We start from the raw sequence: 20457 nt of genomic DNA, 5'->3' as shown, positions 1-20457 counted from the left end.
ATGAAAACAGGCATGAGAACTTGTCCACACGTCCCTCATATTCCCCTCTCTATCCCAAAATCTACTTGTTAACACTATATACCTATATGTATAATGTGACCTGCCATATTTAAGTCAACTATACTGAATAGGGATTATACATAGACAATAATAGTAAGGTATCAATAAAAGAAAATAAAAATGTACACATGTAGAGCTTTCTCCTTTTCGAAATTTAAGCTAAAATGAAATTCAACAGGGCCATTTTCCCATTGAGAAGTTTATACTCATGACTCATGAGAATCACCCCCCGACTAAAATCAGATTTTAACACTCTGACACACACTTGAGGCTCTTGTACTCCAGCAGCTGCATCTGGGATGATTTTCACATGTGTTGCAAACTGGAAATGCACAGCAAGACTCCCATGTCCCTGCACAACCCCCCCGTGTGTTCCCTCGACATGTCTGAGGCCTGACAAACGCACCGACACACAAACTCTACCGCTATTCCCTGTCAGCATGTGGCTCGGCGCGCAACCGGAGACGACGGCAAAGCTGAGAATGTCAACACTTCACAAGCTTTAGCTGTACTTATCTGTACTCGGCATGCGTAAATGTTTTTGTTTTTCTTATAAGAATAGACCTGGCCATAGTTTGGGATCAGTATGGGTTTGTAGTGGAGCCAAAAAAAAGGCCTGATCTCTACCACTAACCATGATAATTAGTGGATCAGCAAACTGGGCAGCACCAATGCCAGGAGTGAGTATCTGACATAGTGTGAAGTTTGTACCTTTGCCATAGGCCTCACCAAAAGCAAGGGGATGAAATTTCTCCGACTGAGCGTCTTTAATTAGATGTGTTTATCGACAATACAGGGTCGAGCCACATCAAGCACACACACTGCCAAATCTCGTCTAAGAAAAGATCTTTATTTATAAAAAAAAAAACAACAGGATTACCAGTTACATACTCAACTGAAAAAAGCAAGTTTTTAGAGCCAAGGCAGGTATGAATGGTATATCTTAGTTTTTACATGGATAGGCAACAGTACAAATATACTATGAGTTTGGAAAGTAAAAAATAAAACAAAGATGATTGGTCTCTTTTGCCTTTAGAACACACCAGAAGTAAAACTGGGACTCAAAAGTGGAACCCCTGCTTCCTCACGTACAAAACCTAGAAATAAAACCGAAAGCAGACAGAACAAAAAAGGGTACAAAAAAGGGGAATAGACAAACTGTGCTTTTGATCACCTTTTAAATGAAACATCAGTATTTCTCCCAAATCTGTCAGTTAAAATGGAGTCTCCGCTCGAGTGAAGATAAAAGAGAGCAAGTAGTGATTTTCTTTTTCGGAGACAAATCAGACTGTAAGAGGAAGAGCGCTTGTCCAGAGAGGCCCTCCTGAAATGTGGTGTTAAGTCTTTTCATGGAACGGTTTCGGAATTTTCTGAGTTGTGTGTGTGTGTGTGTGTGTGTGTGTGTTTGTTCCCAGCTTTATACTTCAGATACAGGTTTAATGTGATGCTCTGGTTAAAGTCTCACAGCCAAAAAAAAATTGCAATTTCCTCCACAGGGGCAGAAAAAAACAGAATAAAAGCATCAAACACAAAAAAGAGGCAGTTGGTACATAAAACCAAGAACATAAAAAAAGAAACTACAAATTCACACCATAAAAAAAAGACAAAATGAGCGCATGAAATAATCAACGTGTGGTCTTATGGGTCTGGTCCGTGTGCGCACATACACACACACACAATATTACACTCATTCAAAAAGGTCCATATTAATTTTTTCCGCATACACACAGCCGCAGGTTTACTGTATGACAAATATACACACACCTGCCATTTCTGGTCCACGCCTGAGCTCAACCCAACCGAGAGAAAATAACTCTATAACAGGAAAATAACTCCTCTATAAACACTCCATCTACAGGACGTCTGCTGCCGCGTCACAACCTCCCAACAATCCCAGTGAAGAGATTATTTAAATTAATGCGCCAAAACTAATGCATCCCATCTTCTTTTTATATACATTATACAGCCTACATAGAAGCCTACGTACAAATTCATCGTTAGGGTAAGGGTGTTGGCAGCAACGTGTCGACCAAGACGAGAGTTTATCAAAAATGTAGACGAAAGCAAGAAATAAAAAATAAAAATAAAAAAACACATAAAAACAAACAGGATGACAACACCAGAATTAAATGATTGTCAACAAAGGTGATTGCCTTTACAGAAGAACTATAATTTAAAAACAGAATATATTTTCGTTGCTACACTTGAAAGAATTTTGTAAATGCAGGTATGTAAATCTGTGCTGCATCAAACATTTTGGCTGCAACACAACCACTTTCTTTGGATGCCGACTCTCATCATCATCTGATCCCAGCTGCGTGGTGACAGAGCAATGGAGTGAGGGGGGCGACAAGGAAAGGAAAGGGAAGGGAAGGGGTTGGGGGAGGAGGGAGAGAGACTGTGCGTGTGGATCTTCTCTCCTCAGTAGCAGTGGTCGGGCAGCGACAGCCCAGTCTGAGTGATGCACACGATCAGTTTTTCTGGAGACGCAGAGGAAAACTTTTATTATAACACTTAACACTGAGGCGACCCAGTGACTCACTCTGTGTACAAGTATCACACGCCGCACAGGGGTGCTGTCACAATATGTTAAAAAAATACATTCACACAAATATCAAAGTGAATTTAGTTTGAACCGAGTGTCGAGATCCAAGGTAAAACATAAACAGTTCTTAACTTTACAAACATAATTTAACTGTAATCACATTAGTCTTCTCTGCGACTGGGGACGGACTTTTGTATCACTTTCAAAACAGAAATCACAATTAGAAAAATTGTAATTTGCGAATCAAAACAGGTGCAGTTTGGGATGTAAATAATTCAGTGCACCTGAGCCAGAATTTACACTTTACTGTCAGTGAAAAAGTCCTATATTTTCTTTTCTGCAGCATTTACAGGAGCAGTTATACTTAGCATTGGGACTTTTTTTATTGTAGTATCACTTCACTGTTATGCCTGGATTAGGACAGATTTACTGTCACACACACACATACAGGCGTGTAGTGAAGTAACACGAATGGTAACAGCGTCAACAAGTACGCTGCAATGACATTTTTCCTGAAAATGGCATTTGAATTAATCTATAAACGGTGTATATGTGACATCAGCAAGGGAGGTCATGGCAATGACTGAGTGCCGGTGAGATACTTAATCTAAACATGATACGTTATAATGAACACAAACAATAATTTAGCCTAAACAAAAAAAAAAAGTGCTCTGTCTTGCAGATCTGAAAGTTCATTAAAAATGGGCAGGACCACCAAAGCACATCAGACAAACCACCAAAGGAAATCTCCCATTTAGTACTCATCCTGTCAAAATTAATCTAAGTTAATCAGTAGCTGGATTCATCCTCAGAGTGATCTGATAAGTGAAGTTAAGCTGTATCTGCTGCTGCTGTAATACCATGCCGTGAGTACCATGAAGTATTTAATGACATAGAAAAACTCCATGTGGGGTATCAAACTCCCACAAACAACGTTTTTTAGTGACATCCTGTAACTTGTGTGATATTTTTTTTTTATTAAAATTAGCATCAGTCAAGTCAAAGTTGTGGTATTGTGACAATACTACTTTATTTATTAATCTGAGGATTCATCTGTACACTGACAGACTCTGTGGACCACAACACACAAGGAGCGCCTTGCAGTGTACTACACGTGCAAGTACACAGCACGTCAGGGAATCATGGAGTCAAGTATTTAGTGTAATAACCCTCGACCAGTGTTTGAGTACACGATTACAGACACGCCAGATTTCACTGAGGGTTTTAACGTTAGAAAAAAAAAAAACGAGAGTCCATGCGGGACAAGAGGTCAGCTGGACATACCATGCTGTTACATGCAGAGGGGAGTAGAGGGGTGGGGGAGGCCTAACCATCGTAGGAGTCCAACAGAGGCAGGGAGCCCTTCCTGCCCCCGTACAACCCTCGCTGAGAAACAACCAGAGAAAGAGAGAGAGAGAGAGAGAGAAGATGAGGGAGATGAGGTGAGTGCAAGAAAAGAGAAGTGTTGTTAGCTGTGAAGGTTTTAAAAAGGCTGTGAATGTAAAAGGTTAAAGTCAGGAATTAGTCACAGTGGTGCAGGAGATTAAGTGGTTAGTGAAGTTAAAATGAGGAATCACTCGGGTCAATGAGTGCATGTTTGATTTATACCGGTAAAGTGTCTGTGGTGTCATCCAGGGTGTGTCTCCTCTCCCTCTGGTCCAGTGTAGAATAGCCCTCTGAAAGGTCGGGAGGAAAATTAACACAGAGGTCATCTCGAAAATGTTCTTGATTACAAGGAAATCATAAAATTTACTGACCAGGGCCAAGGTCATTTAGTGGAATCATGTCCCTCTTGTCCCCTACAACAAGCACAACAGGATGACATGTTTAAAGAAACCAACCAAAATCAAACCTTTTCATGTGCATTTACTTTCTGGAACACCTAACACTATTTTACTCAATGTAGGATCTCTGTGACACGGACCTCTGTCCAGCAGTGGCGTGGTGCTGTCTTCATACGAGCCATTCACTCGGTTGCTTGGGCCGTTGGTGGTGCCGCTGCTGGGGTTGAGGTTGACCATGAAGTCTGTCTTCTTCCAGCCGTCTTTCTCCAGCGGTCTACGGAGCTCCTTGTGGGCCCAGACCAGTTGCAGGACCTGGCCCGCCCCCCGCACCTCGCGGTCTGAACGTTTGCTGTGGGTTAAAGGGGAGAAAGGTCCACACTTAAAAAAAAAAAAAGAAGAAAAAAGATGTTCTATCTCTATACGGGTTAAACTCATTGACAGCTTGATGAAATGTAAGACCAACTTTGTATCGCATCATTCCAATACAAATGCCAATGATCAAATGATATTTGACAGAGATAATAAGAACAAAGCTGCTGGTGCCCTCTGACGTTTGCATATCTGTTTTGAAGGCAAGCAATGATAGCTTTGGATAATTCTAAATTGTAATAGAACATGTATGTCTACATTTAAGAAAACTGTCTTGCATCAAGTTTATGAAATCAAACAATATTAAAAATAGCCCATGTATCTACATGCAGAAGAGATCATTTGCCCTTTTGAGGAAGAGACGCACACATCTAACACTTACCCATCCTTGTTAATAAGCACCAGCCTCTCAATGCCTTGCGAGGCTCGGAGTGTCTTTGCTGCCTCCACACTGTTGCCTAGCACCTCAGTGAGCGTGCTCAGAACAGACACCACTGTTTCCTCCGACAGCGCACGCCCAGACTGATTCTGGCCTCCAGGCAGGTTGGCTACAAGATGAGGCACTGCATGCAATCCTACAGAGGAAAGCACAAGACAGAATTCAGCTTTTGAGAATAAAAATATTGGATCAGAATTAGAAATTTAAAACACAATTTCCTACACGCTTACCGAGAAGTTCGCGGTTGCGGTTGTCGATGGCGAGGTTTCTCAAGGCTCCGGCCATTGCTCTGACCACACGGTCGTTACCGTGAGCCAGCAGTTCTGCCATCATGGGAAGACCCTTCTCCAGACGCACAGTGGCCCGGATATATCGACCATACTGAACAACAAACAGGAGAGATATTATAGTGGATGAAAGTTGATGAATTACAGGTTAAATCGTTAGAAAATGCTTGAACCAATGACAAGTAAGTGACAAGTTTGTGTAGAAACGGTACTCACAGTCCATCGGCCAGCGCACAGGTTCTGGACGGCACCAGCAGCAGCTTCCAGCACAGAGGGATTCTTGCTCTCTCTGAGCAGCGATGTGTAAACACGAACCACCTCTGGTTGGAACAACAGCTCGTAACCTAAAGTGAACAGAAAGGAAAGTCAAAGAGAAAGGTTGAGACAATAAACTAAAACAAAAAAAATCTGATATTTTACTTCAAACATCTCATATCTGATAGAATCAAAAGGCACAGCCTTAAAATTCAGGCCATGGCTAAACATAAACCATAGTTGCAGCATACAGCAGCCTTGGACGTAGTAATGATATTTTAACACACGAGACACTCCTTCACCTTTGGCTGGTGTTGTCCTCTTTGGAATATCCACCTGATCTCCACTTCCATCATCTCCATCCTTCTTTCCTGCAATGTGAAAATAGGCAAAGAAAACATGAAAGTTAAGGGTAAAGAAACAACAGAGTAGGTGACGCTGGCTGAGATGAGTGTCCAGTTAAACTCAGTTGCCTGCTTCAGTGTAGTGTTACATAATAATACAAAACCATGCAACCAGGGGGAACAAGCACTTGGAGCATGCAACAGTGTTTGAAATCGAGTGATCATGCCCATTGTACTGAACGTGAATTCAACCTTCTTAATGATGTCTAGTGAGCTATTAATATGCATTAGTGTGAAAACGTTTGAAATGCCCAAACACCAAGAGAAAAATCTTACCTTTGGAAAACCATTCATCTAAATACAGTAGAGAGAGAGAGAGAGAGGAGGTGAAGAAGGATGGGAAGAAAGATGGGAGACAGGTAAGCGGAAGGGGAAGACAAGGAGGCAAACAGTAGTAGAGTGTGAAAAACAGTGACAGGTGCCTCCACCACCAACAAGCTCAAACCCGCCGGCAGCTTCTCTTTCAACAGCAAATCTCAAAGACACAGTAACTGACACTGACCTTTTCCCTTTCGAGAGCCAAAGCAGCCACCTTTGCTTGCAGGGGCCGGTCCCTGATTGACAGGTACAGTCTCTGAGTAGCGTTCACAGCCGGGGACTTCACGGTGAACCTGATAGGAGAGATTCCTCAGGAGGCAAACACAGTTCTCCACCAGCTACAGGAAGAAGAAATGACATTAGGACAGGATGGTTAGACACGCACAGGATACAGAAGTAAAAAGAATGAAAGATAAAATTTGTGACTATCGAAAGTGTATTGGCACCTTATTATCCACATCTTTGCGGTTGATCTGTGACTGGACAATGTACATGAGTGCATCCACCAATCCTGTGCATTCTCTTAGTTTCCGTCTGGCCTCACTGCGTTCTGAACTCACATTCCTGTTGGAAAAAGGGAGAAGTTAAGCACATAATTGCATGTTTTCTTCTCAAAATAAGTCTCTCCGTCTCCTCCATGAACATTCTTTTCTTTCTATCCATTTGGTCCCTTGCATACCTAAGGCAGCCAGCAGTGTTGGTCAAGGCGGTTTCCCACTCCAGATGGCGGGGTTTACAGCTCTCCTCTCCACCGTTGCTCCCTCGCTCCCAGCCTGAGTGGGGAACGACCACCTCATCAGCTAAGGCGTGCAGGGCGTGGTCCACAATCTCCATCTTTACAGAGTCGTGGGAGGAGAGGTTCCACAAGGTGCCTGGGATGGTATAAAAAAAAACAAAAGACTATTAACATTGCTGTAAGACAAGTTTGGACATTAAAGTAATAAAATACACCAATGAATTAAAACCACAATTAAAGCAACGTGTCCAAAATGCTTTCATTATACTCAAGGCTGTTTTTATAAAACTGAATGAAAGAAAATCTATCAGTAAAGCAGTTACATATAACAAGAACAAAAGGCTAGGATGCATTACAATAAAGTATGTATACAAAAAACACAGTACAAATAATCCATATAAGCATTAAATGAGAATCAGTGGGACCTGTGATAGTGTCAGTGAGGTCCTGGTCACGTGTTTTCCTCAGTAATCGGACCAGAGCAGGTACTCCATCACAGTTCTTTATGGCGATTTTGTTGTCTTGGTCACGCCCATATGAAATGTTCTTTAGTGCTCCACAGGCAGCGTGATGCACATCTTTGCTGGGGTGGTCCAGCATTGACACCAATGATGGGATACCTTTCATGCGACGCACGTCTGACTTGATCTAAACATAAACACACAAACAATTATACAACTATGTATAAAAGTATTTGTTAAATTTTTTAAATTTTGCATTTGAATGAGACACTTGCTTTACCTTGTCATTTTTGAATGTAAGGTGCTGGAGGAAGGCGGCAGCGTTGGTCTTGACAGGATCCAGACGGTAGTTTAACATGGCGATAACCTCCGGCAGATCGGGCTGTCTCCATGAGGTAGGAGGACCCTTCCTCAGTGTGCTGTCCAGAGAGGCCATGCTGCCCCTCTCCATCGTCATGGGAACACCCCAGGTATAAGGATCGACTCCTCCCATGTCGCCATCAAGAGTGTCCTCACAGCTTCTGCATATCGTCAGTGGAGATTATCAATTCTGAGGTTGAGCTTGTGTAATATTTAATATTTTGAATGTCACAGTTAAGATACTATTTAATACAGAAGCCGTTTTGTTGGGGGGGGGGGGGGTTGGAGGTTCAAGCGAGAGTTCGGAGTATCTCGATAATTCAGAAAAAAAATTACCACAAAAAAAGTTTAAAAAAATCACACCAAAAAACAGGAAGAAAAAAAAATTCAAAAAACAAACCAAAATTAAATTACTCAGAAAAATATTTTTTTTCTTTCTTCAAATGAATGCAATGTGCTTCCCTAATTTAACACATATACAGCATCTTCTAAATAAAAACATGAGCGTGAGATAAAAATCGTAATGCAATGTTGCTGTGTTTTACCTGAGTCTTCGTCTGTCCACACCCCCAGGGCCGTTCCCCAGACGTGGCATTGTACCATAGCCTCCAGGATGCATGGGTGAAGGCCCCATACCATAGTCATCATATCCCACGCTGCGCTGGTCATCTTCTACACCGTAATGGCCGTGGCCATAACGCATCTCCAATGCTGAGCCCAAAGCCCTCATCCCGCGGCTCACCTGGGGCTGTGCTGCATAGGGGTCAAGCTGTTGACGGCTTGGGGCCCGGTAGCCAGAATCCAGAGTCCTATAGCCATCAACTGGTCTGTGGGGAAAAAAGAGAAGGACAGAAACTCTCAGAGCTGTTTAACTGACGTCCTGAGGGATCTCTCTTTTTCACTAATGTGGGAAAAATTTAAGACAAGTCACTCAACTAGAGATGTCCCGAAACCTCTTTTATGTCCTCTAGTGCCAATACAAAGTCTCAATCTGGTACTTAACAGATCTGCACTGTACAACATACTTTCTTTGTTCCCTTTTTTTCTTAAAAAAAAATGGATATTATAAAATTATTATAATAATATTCCTGACTAAGGTTGTAGAGATAAAAGTGGAACAGACTCTAGTGTCAAAATCTATTCATTCATTTAAGGCTGAACAACCCTGATCTGACCAGAAAAGCTGGTTTGATACTCTGTTCTGACATGGGAAATGTTCAGTTCTATATGCAGGCTGCTAATAACAATTATGAAATAAATGAACCACCACAGAAGATTCATAACATTTCTCTTGGGGTCTTGTACCTGTAGCGCTCCTCCATGTGTGAGCCTCTGCTCAGACTAGTGTATGCTTCTGATGGCGGGCCTCCCCGGTAGTCATCATAACCTCCTACATAGTGGTAGTTTTTGGGTACTGTGGCAGTTGGGTAGTCTCCTGCAACAGGCTGCCTGTAAGGACGGTCAAGAGTGGCGCTATAACCACCCATACCAGACACAGACAAGCCCCCGTCAATAGACATAGAGTCAGAGGGCAAGACAGTGCGAGAGATTGGCTTCTTCATCTGAGGGAGAGTAGTGTCTAGTCGCCGCGTGGTTCCCTCTTCAGAAAAGACAGAGTGTACTTCCTGGGAATCATCCTCAGGTGTGTAGCTGTCATCCACAGCGCCATGTGCAGGGTCCACCATCCTGTACTGTAGCAGAGACAAACAACTATTTGTTTTAAAATCACTGCCACAGCCACTCACTGTGTACATATTATACATAATTAAATCAGATTTGCATGATACCTTATGTATAAAAACACATACCTGTGTGCTGTTTATGTATGAGTCAGTCAATTTCAGTCTTTCTATATCTGCATCCCCTAAACGCCCGTTCTGGCATGAAAAAGACAAACAACTGTGAATCTCAGTGCTGACCAGGGCTCATGAACTCTTTTAATAATTGTTTAAACGTTTTATGGACCAAACAACTAATTAAGAAAATAGTCGACACAGACTTCTTGATTATTACAACCGTTAGTTTCAGCCCCAACACTGACAACACCTTTCCTGCATATTCACGGTCTGTGAATCACTGCCAGATATGGAGGGTGTTTTGGAGTGTAGTCATTCATGTTCTCATGCTGGTCCCCCCTTAACTCTTGCATAATCAATGACAGTTACTCTGTGACACACCTTCCAGGAAGCTCAGAGAGATTTAACATCAACATCACCGAAAGTCCCTTTAATTCTGAGTAATGGCCTCAAGCTGAATAACATGAGTACACAAAAACTGGGCTACTATTTAAGAAAATAAAGACTGATCACAGTTATGAGCTTTATCAAACAGAAACTCCCATTTTTCTCGGGGGGAGCATTTCATATTGCACTATAAAACATGCCCACAAGGAGGCAGGCTATTTAAATGTAGTAGGAAGTGCTTTTAGGAGAATTCCCCCCATAGCTTTTTCCTCCAACACCACTCCATTTACAAGCAGCACTATAATGCATTTGAAGCCATGCTTAAAGAGTATGATAACTTCAGCATTATTATTTATTAGATAAATCCCATGAAGTACAAGGTCGAAAACACCAAAGCATCGGTTCTTATTCTCCATCTGCCAGACACTTAATAATAATTGTCCCTTCCAAGGATTCGGAGACAAAACACAAGATCTCATCTATGTCAGAGAGCCCTTAAAAGGAAGTACAATATTTTCATTATTATACCAAGTGCGTGTAGAATACCAACGGCTTAAATGTGTTAAAACGTCATCCACTGAATACTTCGATGCCTGATGCTGTTAGACAGGAGCATAATGAAAATGGCCTCACTACACTATGATAATGAGAACACAATACTCGGCGAGAAGGAAACAGTGGTAGTACGTCCAACCAAATAACTGCTGTAAATAAAACACACTGAAGACCAACAACCACAAACCTCAGGTGTAAAGAAGCACTGCATAAAAAAAAACAACTCAATACCTAAATTCTGATCAACTTCAATTTCTGGAAAATCATTAAAAGAATAAAATAACCAGAGTGTTTTTACTTCATCCAGTAATTAAGGAAACAGTGTACGTTGTTACACTGATGCAGGTTTGTCATTCAGTGTGGTCAAACACAACAGAGTTGTGTTGCAGTTGTATGACGTTTGCAAAATAAGCTGCAACAATTTGCATGGGAAACAGTTTGATTGCTGACAGAAAATAAATCAGCAAATATTTTAATAAGTGAATATCTTAGAGTTGAAGCTATGGTTGATCTACTTTTCAGAAATGTCTGGGCCTGCATATATAATTTTTTTTTATTAATCTACAGATCATTTTCTTGATTTATCAATCAGTTGTCATTCAGTCATAATGGGAAAAGAAAATCAAGGCCCAAGTTAATTTCAACCACAAAAATTAGTTGTGCAGCCCTAAACCTTTTGTCAAAAATGTTACAGAGAATCACAAATATTATACAACTAGAACACCCAATCTCAACACATAGGCTATATGACTGAAAGATTGTGGGACAAAAAAAAAAGTGATTTTACTAAAAAAACAAACCATTTTGTGGCTGTTCAATATTAAGGTAACAGCATGCAAAAAACAACAGACGTAGAAAGCAGAAGTGCTTGATAAATGATTTCAATGAACAAAGAAAATCATTTGTGATTATAAAGAAACCACACTGGAAGCATAACTTTGTGACTCATGCGTGACAAGTGACCACATACCAAAAACACAACATGCCGAGAGAAAAATCAAAAAGGTGTGCATGAGTGTTTCCGGTGAGTGACACAGAAGGCATGCTGAAAGTGTGTGATGATGACCAACTCAGGTATGTTCAGAGCAGAGAACAACAAGGAGGCATAATCTGTTATGTTTAAAGATGAGGGCAAACATGTGATCTTACAAGATACGGAGACAATGACAAAAGACCCAATGATCACACACAGACAAACTCTCCGAGCACTGGAGGAGAGGAGGAATGATGGATGAAGGAGGGAGTGATGATCCATGTGTAGGTAAGAGATTGGGGTGGAGATGACTATGAGAAAGTCTGGGTGGGATATTAGGTTTTGTTTTTTGGGGGGGGGGGGGGGGGGGGCGTTACCTGTGTGTGAGGGAGTGGGCGACCCAGGGCCGAGGGACTGGTGGCAGAGAGGCCCACTCTCCTCCTCTCCTCCTCCAGCGCCCGGGTCAGCTGTTCAAACTGCACCTCCTGCTCTCTGACCGACTCCAGCAGAGCCGCTGCGCTCTCACACTGCTCCATACACACTACACAGCCCCAAGGGGAGAGAGGGCAGCATTACACACATCTATATATATATATATACACACACACACACACGCACTATCAACAGTGACACACCTCTCTATACGAAGAATACCAACATCCACAGCACACAGGACTGGTAGGATCTTATTTTTCTGCTGATGGAATTAATTTCAATGACTCCAGCTCAGATTCATTTTTAGAAAACAATGAGTACCAGTGACAGTACAGGGACATCAATATAGAGGGGAGCTCCAAAAAATTGTTGATTGTCTTCGCTGGCTAGGATGGCACGAAGGGGACATACAAAACATTATACACCAAATAAGTTCTACTATAAAAACAGGGTTTGACTGATCAAATACGTATATCACCACAGGCTCCACTCTATGATTTCTACTGCACAACTCAAACTCTGGCAAACATGAATTCAAGACTTTTGATAATTTTTTTTTAGTAGTGGGAAGGAATAAAGGTATGTCATCCATCTCTATATATGGTCACATATTATGCTCCATTTATTTTGTTGTGCAGCAAATAACTCTGGTAAAGCAACCTTTTTAAACAAATTAGGTGGTGCTCTTTGTTCTTCCACACTGCATGAATGTAGGCAGGACATTTACATGAAAGGAAGTGAACATAACTATGAGCAAGAAGAGAACCAGTCAAAACAAAACAAGGAGATTAGAGTGGCTAATCTGTCCTTTGAAACTTATATGGGTGTAAAAAGTCAAGGATTGTACTTTGATGCTGCAGACATGTCTGACAACATAAAAACATTCTGAATTTCCTTTGCCAATATGCAAGAATAATGTCAAATGGTACAGAGAGTTTGTGGAGGACAGCCTCAAGGTCAGTCGAAACCCAAAATTCAGACGCCGGGAGAGGCTTTTGCCCGCAGCAAACCACATGGCAAAGAATCACAAAGATAGAAAGAACTAACAGCTGCTGTTGCAATTTAACATCTGCGAAGACAAGACCCACTTTAGATGGTCAAAAAAGGTTTGAGTGACAATATTCATAATTAACTCCATCTGTATGTGAGATTTCCACTTGGTATAAAATTGCAAAGTTCACGAATTACAGTAGGTTTTTGTTTCCATCTATTCTTGAGAATGCATGAGTTCAGCTTGAACTTTCACCAACTTTACAACTCATCTATGTCAGCACTTATATCATTGGCATTGACTGCATCACTTCCAACTTCAGGAGCAACTATGACATCCTTTCAGGATGGTGCTCAATGATACGCAACAAAATTGCCAAAATGTTTTTAATTTTAATTAAACAGTGGCATGATGCTTCTATTTGCTGGCTCTGAAAGTAGCAAGAGGAGAGCATAGATTTTGAAATAAAACTGATCAATATCAGCATTCCCTACATACAAATCTACAAACTTATCACCACTTGGCACATGCATAGAGGAGTCCTCTGAGGTTTTGTCAGAGTAGAAAATAGTTATCAACACACAAACAGTGCATAAAGACAAACATGCACTGATGCACTGCCTGAACTCTACAAGCTATCTTTCTTTTTTAAAAGGGTATAACACAATATTGTTCTGCCTTTCTATAATAATATTTATATGGACAAACATGGTGTTGTATTTAAATAAACTATTTAAGCTAAGCAGAATAAAATAAGGTTAGAAAATTCATGATGAGGTTGGCTTTGCTTGAAATTTTGCTGCATCTAGTAATGTGATCACCAATTGTATTTTGTGAGACTATATTATTTTTGAATCAGCATTCTAGTTTATGATGATACAGCAGGTCTAAAATAAAGAGGACAAGGCCTGGTTCACACAAAGATAAGCAGTAGCCGTATTACATTTTAGGAGGAAGCTTTTAGAGGACATTCAAAATAAAAAGAACTGCATACTTCTCTTAACTGTTAAAAACAGAACACACACCTGCAGAAAGCATTTCAGGGGGGAAAGGGTTAGAATACACACCTTCACCTATGGGTGTGGTTTGGAAGAAGAGGTCACACCAAGATCAGAGGTTGAGCTTTAGCTGCTCATGTGTAGAAGGTCACCGAACCACCAAGCCCAGAAACAAAAAGGAATGGACTGCAGAGAGAAAGACAGAGAGGTAGAGGGAGGACAGAAAGGCGAGAGATGTTTTAGTGAAGGCTGGAGGCACCTGGTTGAAAAACAGCAACACGGTGAGAATACCATACAAGTGTGGTAACAAGATAGTGTTTGCTCTGTGAGCAGAAAAACATAGCAAAGAGAGAAGCTTCAGACACGCCCTGTATTTACTCAACATTTGGGCTACACACAGCAGTGAGAGCTGCAGCAGGTTCACTCACTGACCAACCTACAGCTCTTCCTGGGCCTCATTGATCATCAGCATTAAGAGACTGATAGAGATAGTAAGATCTTTAATATATAATATGTTCTCTACTCATTGTTTCCTCTCTAATCAGTCTTATCGACCTTCAACCGGACTCTTTCAGTCTGCCTTTTGTTTCAACTTAATGGCCTTTCATCACTCCCCAACAAATAATTGTTAGTTTGTCAGTGCTCTGCAGAAGACTTTGTTAAATCAGAGCCAAACAAGTGGAGACTCACATTCTCTTATCTATTTGATATACATCACACACCCGCTCAGATGAACAGTGCGGCTCCCCTAAACCCAGGCATTGACTGACAAACATGCACGCACACACACCTGCACAACCGGTTGAACGAGGTAAAGGAGGGGCTCCCAAATTTCAGTTTCTAAATGTCTTCCTCCGTTTGGTCTTTGCCAACATTGGCAGAAACACTCTTTTTATTCGGAAAATAAACAAGGACCTGCATTTACACTTAAAGCATGTTTGTGTGCAAGATAGAATGTGTGTTAATGAGTGAAAAAAAGCAACAGAAGCGCAAACTTGCCAAGAGTTGAAAAGCAGAGCAATGAATGACTCACTGTTTCACCTGCTTTTTATTGTGCAAGCAAAATAAAGGGCATGAGGACATGATGATATCCCTGTTAGTAGTGAGTATTACAACATCCAACATTTAGGACAACAAGAGGCTACATTTGTTTTTTGGATGTCTGTCAAATGAATGAGTAACACTCTCTCCCACACAAACGTATACATGTATGACTTTGCTTATTTGGAAAAAGCCCCACATTGGGGTGTGCTCAGTGTGGGAAAAAAGGGAGGAAAGTGGGACGGCCTGATGAGAAAACGAGGAGTGGCTGAAGTGCATTTCACAATAAAAAAGGAATGTGTAAAACCAAAACCAGGATTTTCATGTGGGATAAGGCTGACTGACAGGAAGACATGATGTCACATATACACACTTCCCTGTGTTAGGTGGCTGTGACGCCCCAGAGGCATAACCTCTCCACCTGAGCTAGCCACAAACTGCTGTCCTGTAGCACACATGACTATATATGGTCATGAGGGCTTGTACTATCCACAGAGAGAGAGAGGGGGGGAGAGCACTGCAAACAAATAAAACAAGCAAAGAGCCAGGCGAGTGGGGGTTAGAGATAAGTAAAGCAGTGCTGAATAAAAACTTAAAGCCAATCTTGAATTCCTGACTTTCATCCCTTGCATTGTCTCCTGCCAGTTCAGAACATCAGCCCACCCACCCATCCACAGTATAACAACCTGGCTTGAGATCATTCAGACACAACAACTAAAACACTAAGTATTTGATGATCATCCCACGTTAACATAGTTTTATGCTGAAATGCAAAATATAATAATTATCAACATGCTACACACCATTCACAGTAGCATCACTATAAACTGTGATTAATATTTCTTAGCAGGTTTACTTAGGAATGTGATATGGTGTGTGTGGTAACCGCAGTCAGAGGAGGGAATTCACAGCTGCCTGGCTAGGAGGTTGTCGGAACAATGAGAAGTTTGTGCGACTGAGAACATGAACACAAGTGTGAAAAAAAGCAAGGAGAACATCATTGAAGTGCATGTGTGTCAGTGGGGGGTTTAGGGTTCATGTCTTGACGCTCTTGACACACTCCTGACTACTGTCCTCCACCCATCAAACTCTCTCACAGCTGTTTTTGCCTCGAAGGCATACAGTGAGTTTCGTTCAACTCCACTCCCCTTTCCCCTCGTACTCAATTCCTGACAAACAGGATGTTATGGATCCGACTTCACAAATGAGTAAAGGGACACTACAGTTACTTTGGCACATCAAAAAACACTGTTACAAACCACAGGAGCCTATAGCATATAGTGCTTTAATAATCAGCTGCATGGTTGGCTTCCTCCATTAAGGGTGTTTTGCGGTGAAAATCCCCCAAGGGTCAATATGTTGATCATACGACCACAAACCACTTCCACCTTTTGATAATACTGTTTTCCATCCTTTGTTTTCTGTTCTGCTTTCATATTTTTCTATCTTTGTGAACCTGAATGACTGGATCCTCATTTTTCATACATTTTTACAAGATGTGTTACTAAAGGTTTGATGGGAAACCCATGTCAAAAAGACAAAACAAAATCAACATTCATTATTAGCAATGTCAATTAAATGTGAATATTTGTTTGTTTTTAATCAAAGCAAATGTATTTCTTGTCTTTTAAATTCTTGAAGCATGGGTGGAGGAACAACAGGGTGAAATGCTGCTGTCCCAAACATAAGTGTAACAAACAGTCAAAATGTCAACAGTGCCTTGTGCTCAACAACTCCATGAACATTTGATGGAGCCCTGACACACCAACAGTCACATATCTCCATCTGCCTCTGGAGTCATCAGTCAGCATGACTCACTCAACCCTGTCAGAAGACATTTGTAATCTTACATACATGTAACAATACAGCCTTTGACAACTTTATGAAACACTGGAAAATGCAATAAGAGCCGACACCTGGCACCAGCAGCAAAAACATTTAACTAAAACAACGACACTGTCAGAACGCACATCTGTTCTCACATCTGCAGGTAATTGACACTGCAATTAGGCGATATGTCAATGGGATGTCTGGTCTAAGATGAGCATGGAATGTAATTGGATTGAAGGTTTAGCTCCTTAATCCACTTACATATTAACACAAACACTCACCATGTTCCAATTGCACGCACCTACGTACTTACACTCACACACAAACACTAGGACCTTTGTGGATTAACCTAAACACCTAACGCAGACAACTGTAGTCGGGGTTAGTAGCACACATCAACAGTCAAATTACTTGGAGACTTGTGGTCAGTAAAGGCTGAAACAAATATGTTGTTACTCATGGCAGCACCTGCAGCACTGAGCCTGTTACCCACACCTGCTGTATCCACACAAGCAACGACAGTGCTAAAGCCCACAAAGAAGACACCTATGCTGTAATACGTGCTTGCATGAAACCAATGTTTACAAGAGCAAAGCCAGTTTACTCGTTCGCTCCGAGGCCGACAGTTATCTCCACCCAGGCATTTATTTTCCTACCAAAGCAAGTCCACACAGGACCCACCCAACAGGTTCACAGGCTGACAATCACTAAATCCCTGCTCGTGTGACAGACTCACAACCCTAGGACCACTTGCATCAAAGCAGACTCAAATACACATACATACAGCATGCGTGCATGCACATACATGTCTCGCCAAACAAGTAGCAAGACTGTCAATTACTTTAAACTGCACATGTTATAATATTAAATATTCAATTATATTAATATTTTGTAATAATTATAAAAATGTGCTGTTAATTTTCTAGATCCCAGAACGTTAAAAGGCAAGGATATCTGCCCATCAACAATGCTCATTTAGTTTGAAAGTCTGTGGGTTTTCAGATACAGACAAACTAATAACAAAGAACATAACCAATATTACCAAATATGTTACACAGGTTCTCTTATGGCCCTTATTATGTGTATATGTGGTTGCTTTTGTTTTTTCCCTCCATATGATGAAATACAACAATTTAATAATAAATCACACACTCAATTTATTAAAATAAACCCTTAATGAACACCACTTGTGATCTGTATCTTTTCTAATCTACATTTTATGTCTACATCAGTGCACGTTATACTAGAAATAAAAAATAATGTCTAATCTAGAACTATTGAATAAATTAAACTACGAATATTATATTATTATTCTAATATATATTATAGGGTCCTGCAATGCTCAGTTAATAATTAAGGCCCCCCTTTGTGGCACTTCAAAATAATTCACTACGACTGTACATTGACAGCATTTTAAAATCCCTCACATGACACAATAACAATTTTACCCACTCGTGATTTATGATTTACATGTAATCCAGACACTTTAAATCGCGATGATATCGAATATCATTATCCATCGCCACTAAACTACACACTCCTTTCTCTGAAGACGTAATGATAAAATCTACTGTTAAAACCGTCTGCTTACGACAGGCAGGCAGACGGACGATTAAAAACGAGACATCACATCGATGGTAACTAGGTCAAACCAGACTAAATGTACACGACCAGGAAACCAAACCCGACCGGCGGTCATCACGTTGTCATGCACAAAACCCTCTCCTCACCAGCAGATTTTGTCCTGGATATCTTACAATCAAAATCCACACACAATCGTGAATTGATTTTTCCAACGTAATGAATAAAATCTGGAGCAGGAGAAGGAGTTGGCAGCATTTAGCTTAACAGAGCCACATACTACAAAAACGCTGATGTAAAATGACTTTTCTCGAACAAAGACGCGTGCATTTGAGCGTTAGGTTCTATTAAAACACAGATGACAGTGTTGGGTATTAAATCAGCCCAGTTGCCCACAAAGCTCGTGTGACCTGGTTAAACTGTCCTGCTGCGTTAGCATCACAATAACCCACATAATTTAGCCGACAAGCGAGCTAGCTCGCGTTAGCACAGCAAACACAGGTTAGCCGCAAGAGCTGGAGTTGGCGTGTGACCAATGAAACGGCCTTTGAGCTAATTCATACACCAATTACGTTTCGGCGTTCGCTTATCAACGGTCGGTTTGAATCAGGTAACGAACTAGCACCGGAAAAGAGCGGAGCCGCCGCTCACAGTTCGAACTTTAAGGTAGCACCAACGGCTAGCATTAGCCTTGGTGTTGCTGATATGTCGAGGGTGACCACTCCTTGCCAACGCTGCAGTGTAGCCACTATCTGTGCGCGGAGGAAAACACAATACTAAACAACACGGGCCCGGTTACACCAACCACCTGGAGACATTTGTGTGTTTCACTCACCTGCTAGTAAAAACGCTGTCCCGACGCCTGCCACACTATTGTGAGTGGATTTTTTTCTGACGTGTTTTCTCCCCTCTGGTCCCCCTCCTTCTACTGCATCTGGGTCAAGCTCGTTAAAGACGAAGCGACATCGCCGTGTTCTCTGTGAAAGAGAGGGCGGGGCCAACGAGCGCATTTACCGTAAATACTGGGCGTGCGCGCACAAATCCTCCATGCCATCAACCAGGTGATGAAGAGGACAATTGGTAGAAGTTTAAGTCACGTTTTATAATATTCCTTATGTAAAAGTATATGACATTTAGTGTAGCTAGGATTGACCCATGGTAGCTCAGTGATAGGGCAAGTTGTCTTTGAACTGAAAGGTTGTTGGTTAAATTCCTGGCTCTGCTAGTCTATATGTGTCCTCTATGTGTATGTGAAGGGGTGACTGGTAAAACTGTTGTGTAAAATAGTTCATCAAGACTAGAGAAGCTCTATATAAATACAGACCATTACAAACTCCTCTTCTTCTCCTGATTTAATTTGGTAGTAAAGAGTAACAAAGGTAGTTAGAGGAAATATAGTGCAGTAAAAGTACGCAATTTATTTAGGAAACGTAGTGGAGCAACAGTTGCTAGAAATATAAATAACAAACAATTTTGTACGTAAGTTGCATCATTACATCACTGAATAATTACATACTCTTTATCTTTACCCCCCCCCCCCCACACACACACACACACACACAACTTTAAATGCTGTTTCTAGTTGTCGTTGTTGATATTGTGCAGTAGTGATGCGAGAACTCCAGTCTTATATGAAACACACGCAGCCACTCATATACAATCTAATATGAGTTTAAAAAACTTCTCTGAAAATCTTAAACTTGTCCTCTGATTTCATCTCTGTTGTGGCCTCTTGATCACACACAGTATACTCACAAGCGCCCACAGACACACACTCGTGTTATTTCATGAGTTGCCCAAGAACAATAGCCAGAGAGGAAGCAGCATTTCTTGGGGAAGTAAATAACAGCAT

General features: G+C 41.3%; 1 protein-coding gene across 7 annotated transcripts; it reads right to left on the bottom strand.

The window, feature by feature from the left end:
- Positions 1-889: 889 nt before the first annotated feature.
- On the bottom strand, positions 890-19592 carry LOC131472254 (catenin delta-1-like). Of its 7 annotated transcripts, XM_058649219.1 has the most exons (21): positions 19441-19592; positions 14223-14339; positions 12107-12270; positions 9827-9895; positions 9324-9709; positions 8564-8845; positions 7939-8179; positions 7623-7845; positions 7141-7333; positions 6908-7025; positions 6646-6799; positions 6420-6437; positions 6042-6110; positions 5701-5828; positions 5428-5578; positions 5141-5333; positions 4530-4738; positions 4363-4404; positions 4214-4281; positions 3890-3991; positions 890-2540 (listed from the first exon to the last, which is right to left on the bottom strand). In XM_058649219.1, exons 3-20 carry the CDS (start codon positions 12263-12265, stop codon positions 3932-3934), a joined length of 2763 nt encoding a protein of 920 aa, XP_058505202.1. In that variant the 5' UTR covers positions 12266-12270; positions 14223-14339; positions 19441-19592; the 3' UTR covers positions 890-2540; positions 3890-3931. The 7 variants fall into 7 exon arrangements, with proteins under 7 accessions (XP_058505202.1, XP_058505205.1, XP_058505204.1 ...); XM_058649222.1 differs by lacking the exon at positions 3890-3991; XM_058649221.1 differs by lacking the exon at positions 6420-6437.
- Between the last annotated feature and the right edge of the window lie 865 nt (positions 19593-20457).

The sequence above is a fragment of the Solea solea genome, chromosome 14 (assembly GCF_958295425.1).
Source record: "Solea solea chromosome 14, fSolSol10.1, whole genome shotgun sequence".
In the NCBI taxonomy this organism is placed as follows: Eukaryota; Metazoa; Chordata; class Actinopteri; order Pleuronectiformes; family Soleidae; genus Solea; species Solea solea.
The sequence above is the reverse complement of the archived record's forward strand: the minus strand, read 5'-3'. Positions and strand labels throughout refer to the sequence as shown.

Bases quoted from the DNA above. Each gene is read 5' to 3' on its own strand.
- LOC131472254 (XM_058649219.1), bottom strand. From the start codon at position 12,265: ATGGAGCAGTGTGAGAGCGCAGCGGCTCTGCTGGAGTCGGTCAGAGAG. The intron at 8,180-8,563 runs GTAAAACACAGC...GACGATATGCAG, and splicing joins GTGGACAGACGAAGACTCAG to AAGCTGTGAGGACACTCTTG. The intron at 4,282-4,362 runs GTCAGTAAATTT...CCGACCTTTCAG, and splicing joins ACTAAATGACCTTGGCCCTG to AGGGCTATTCTACACTGGAC.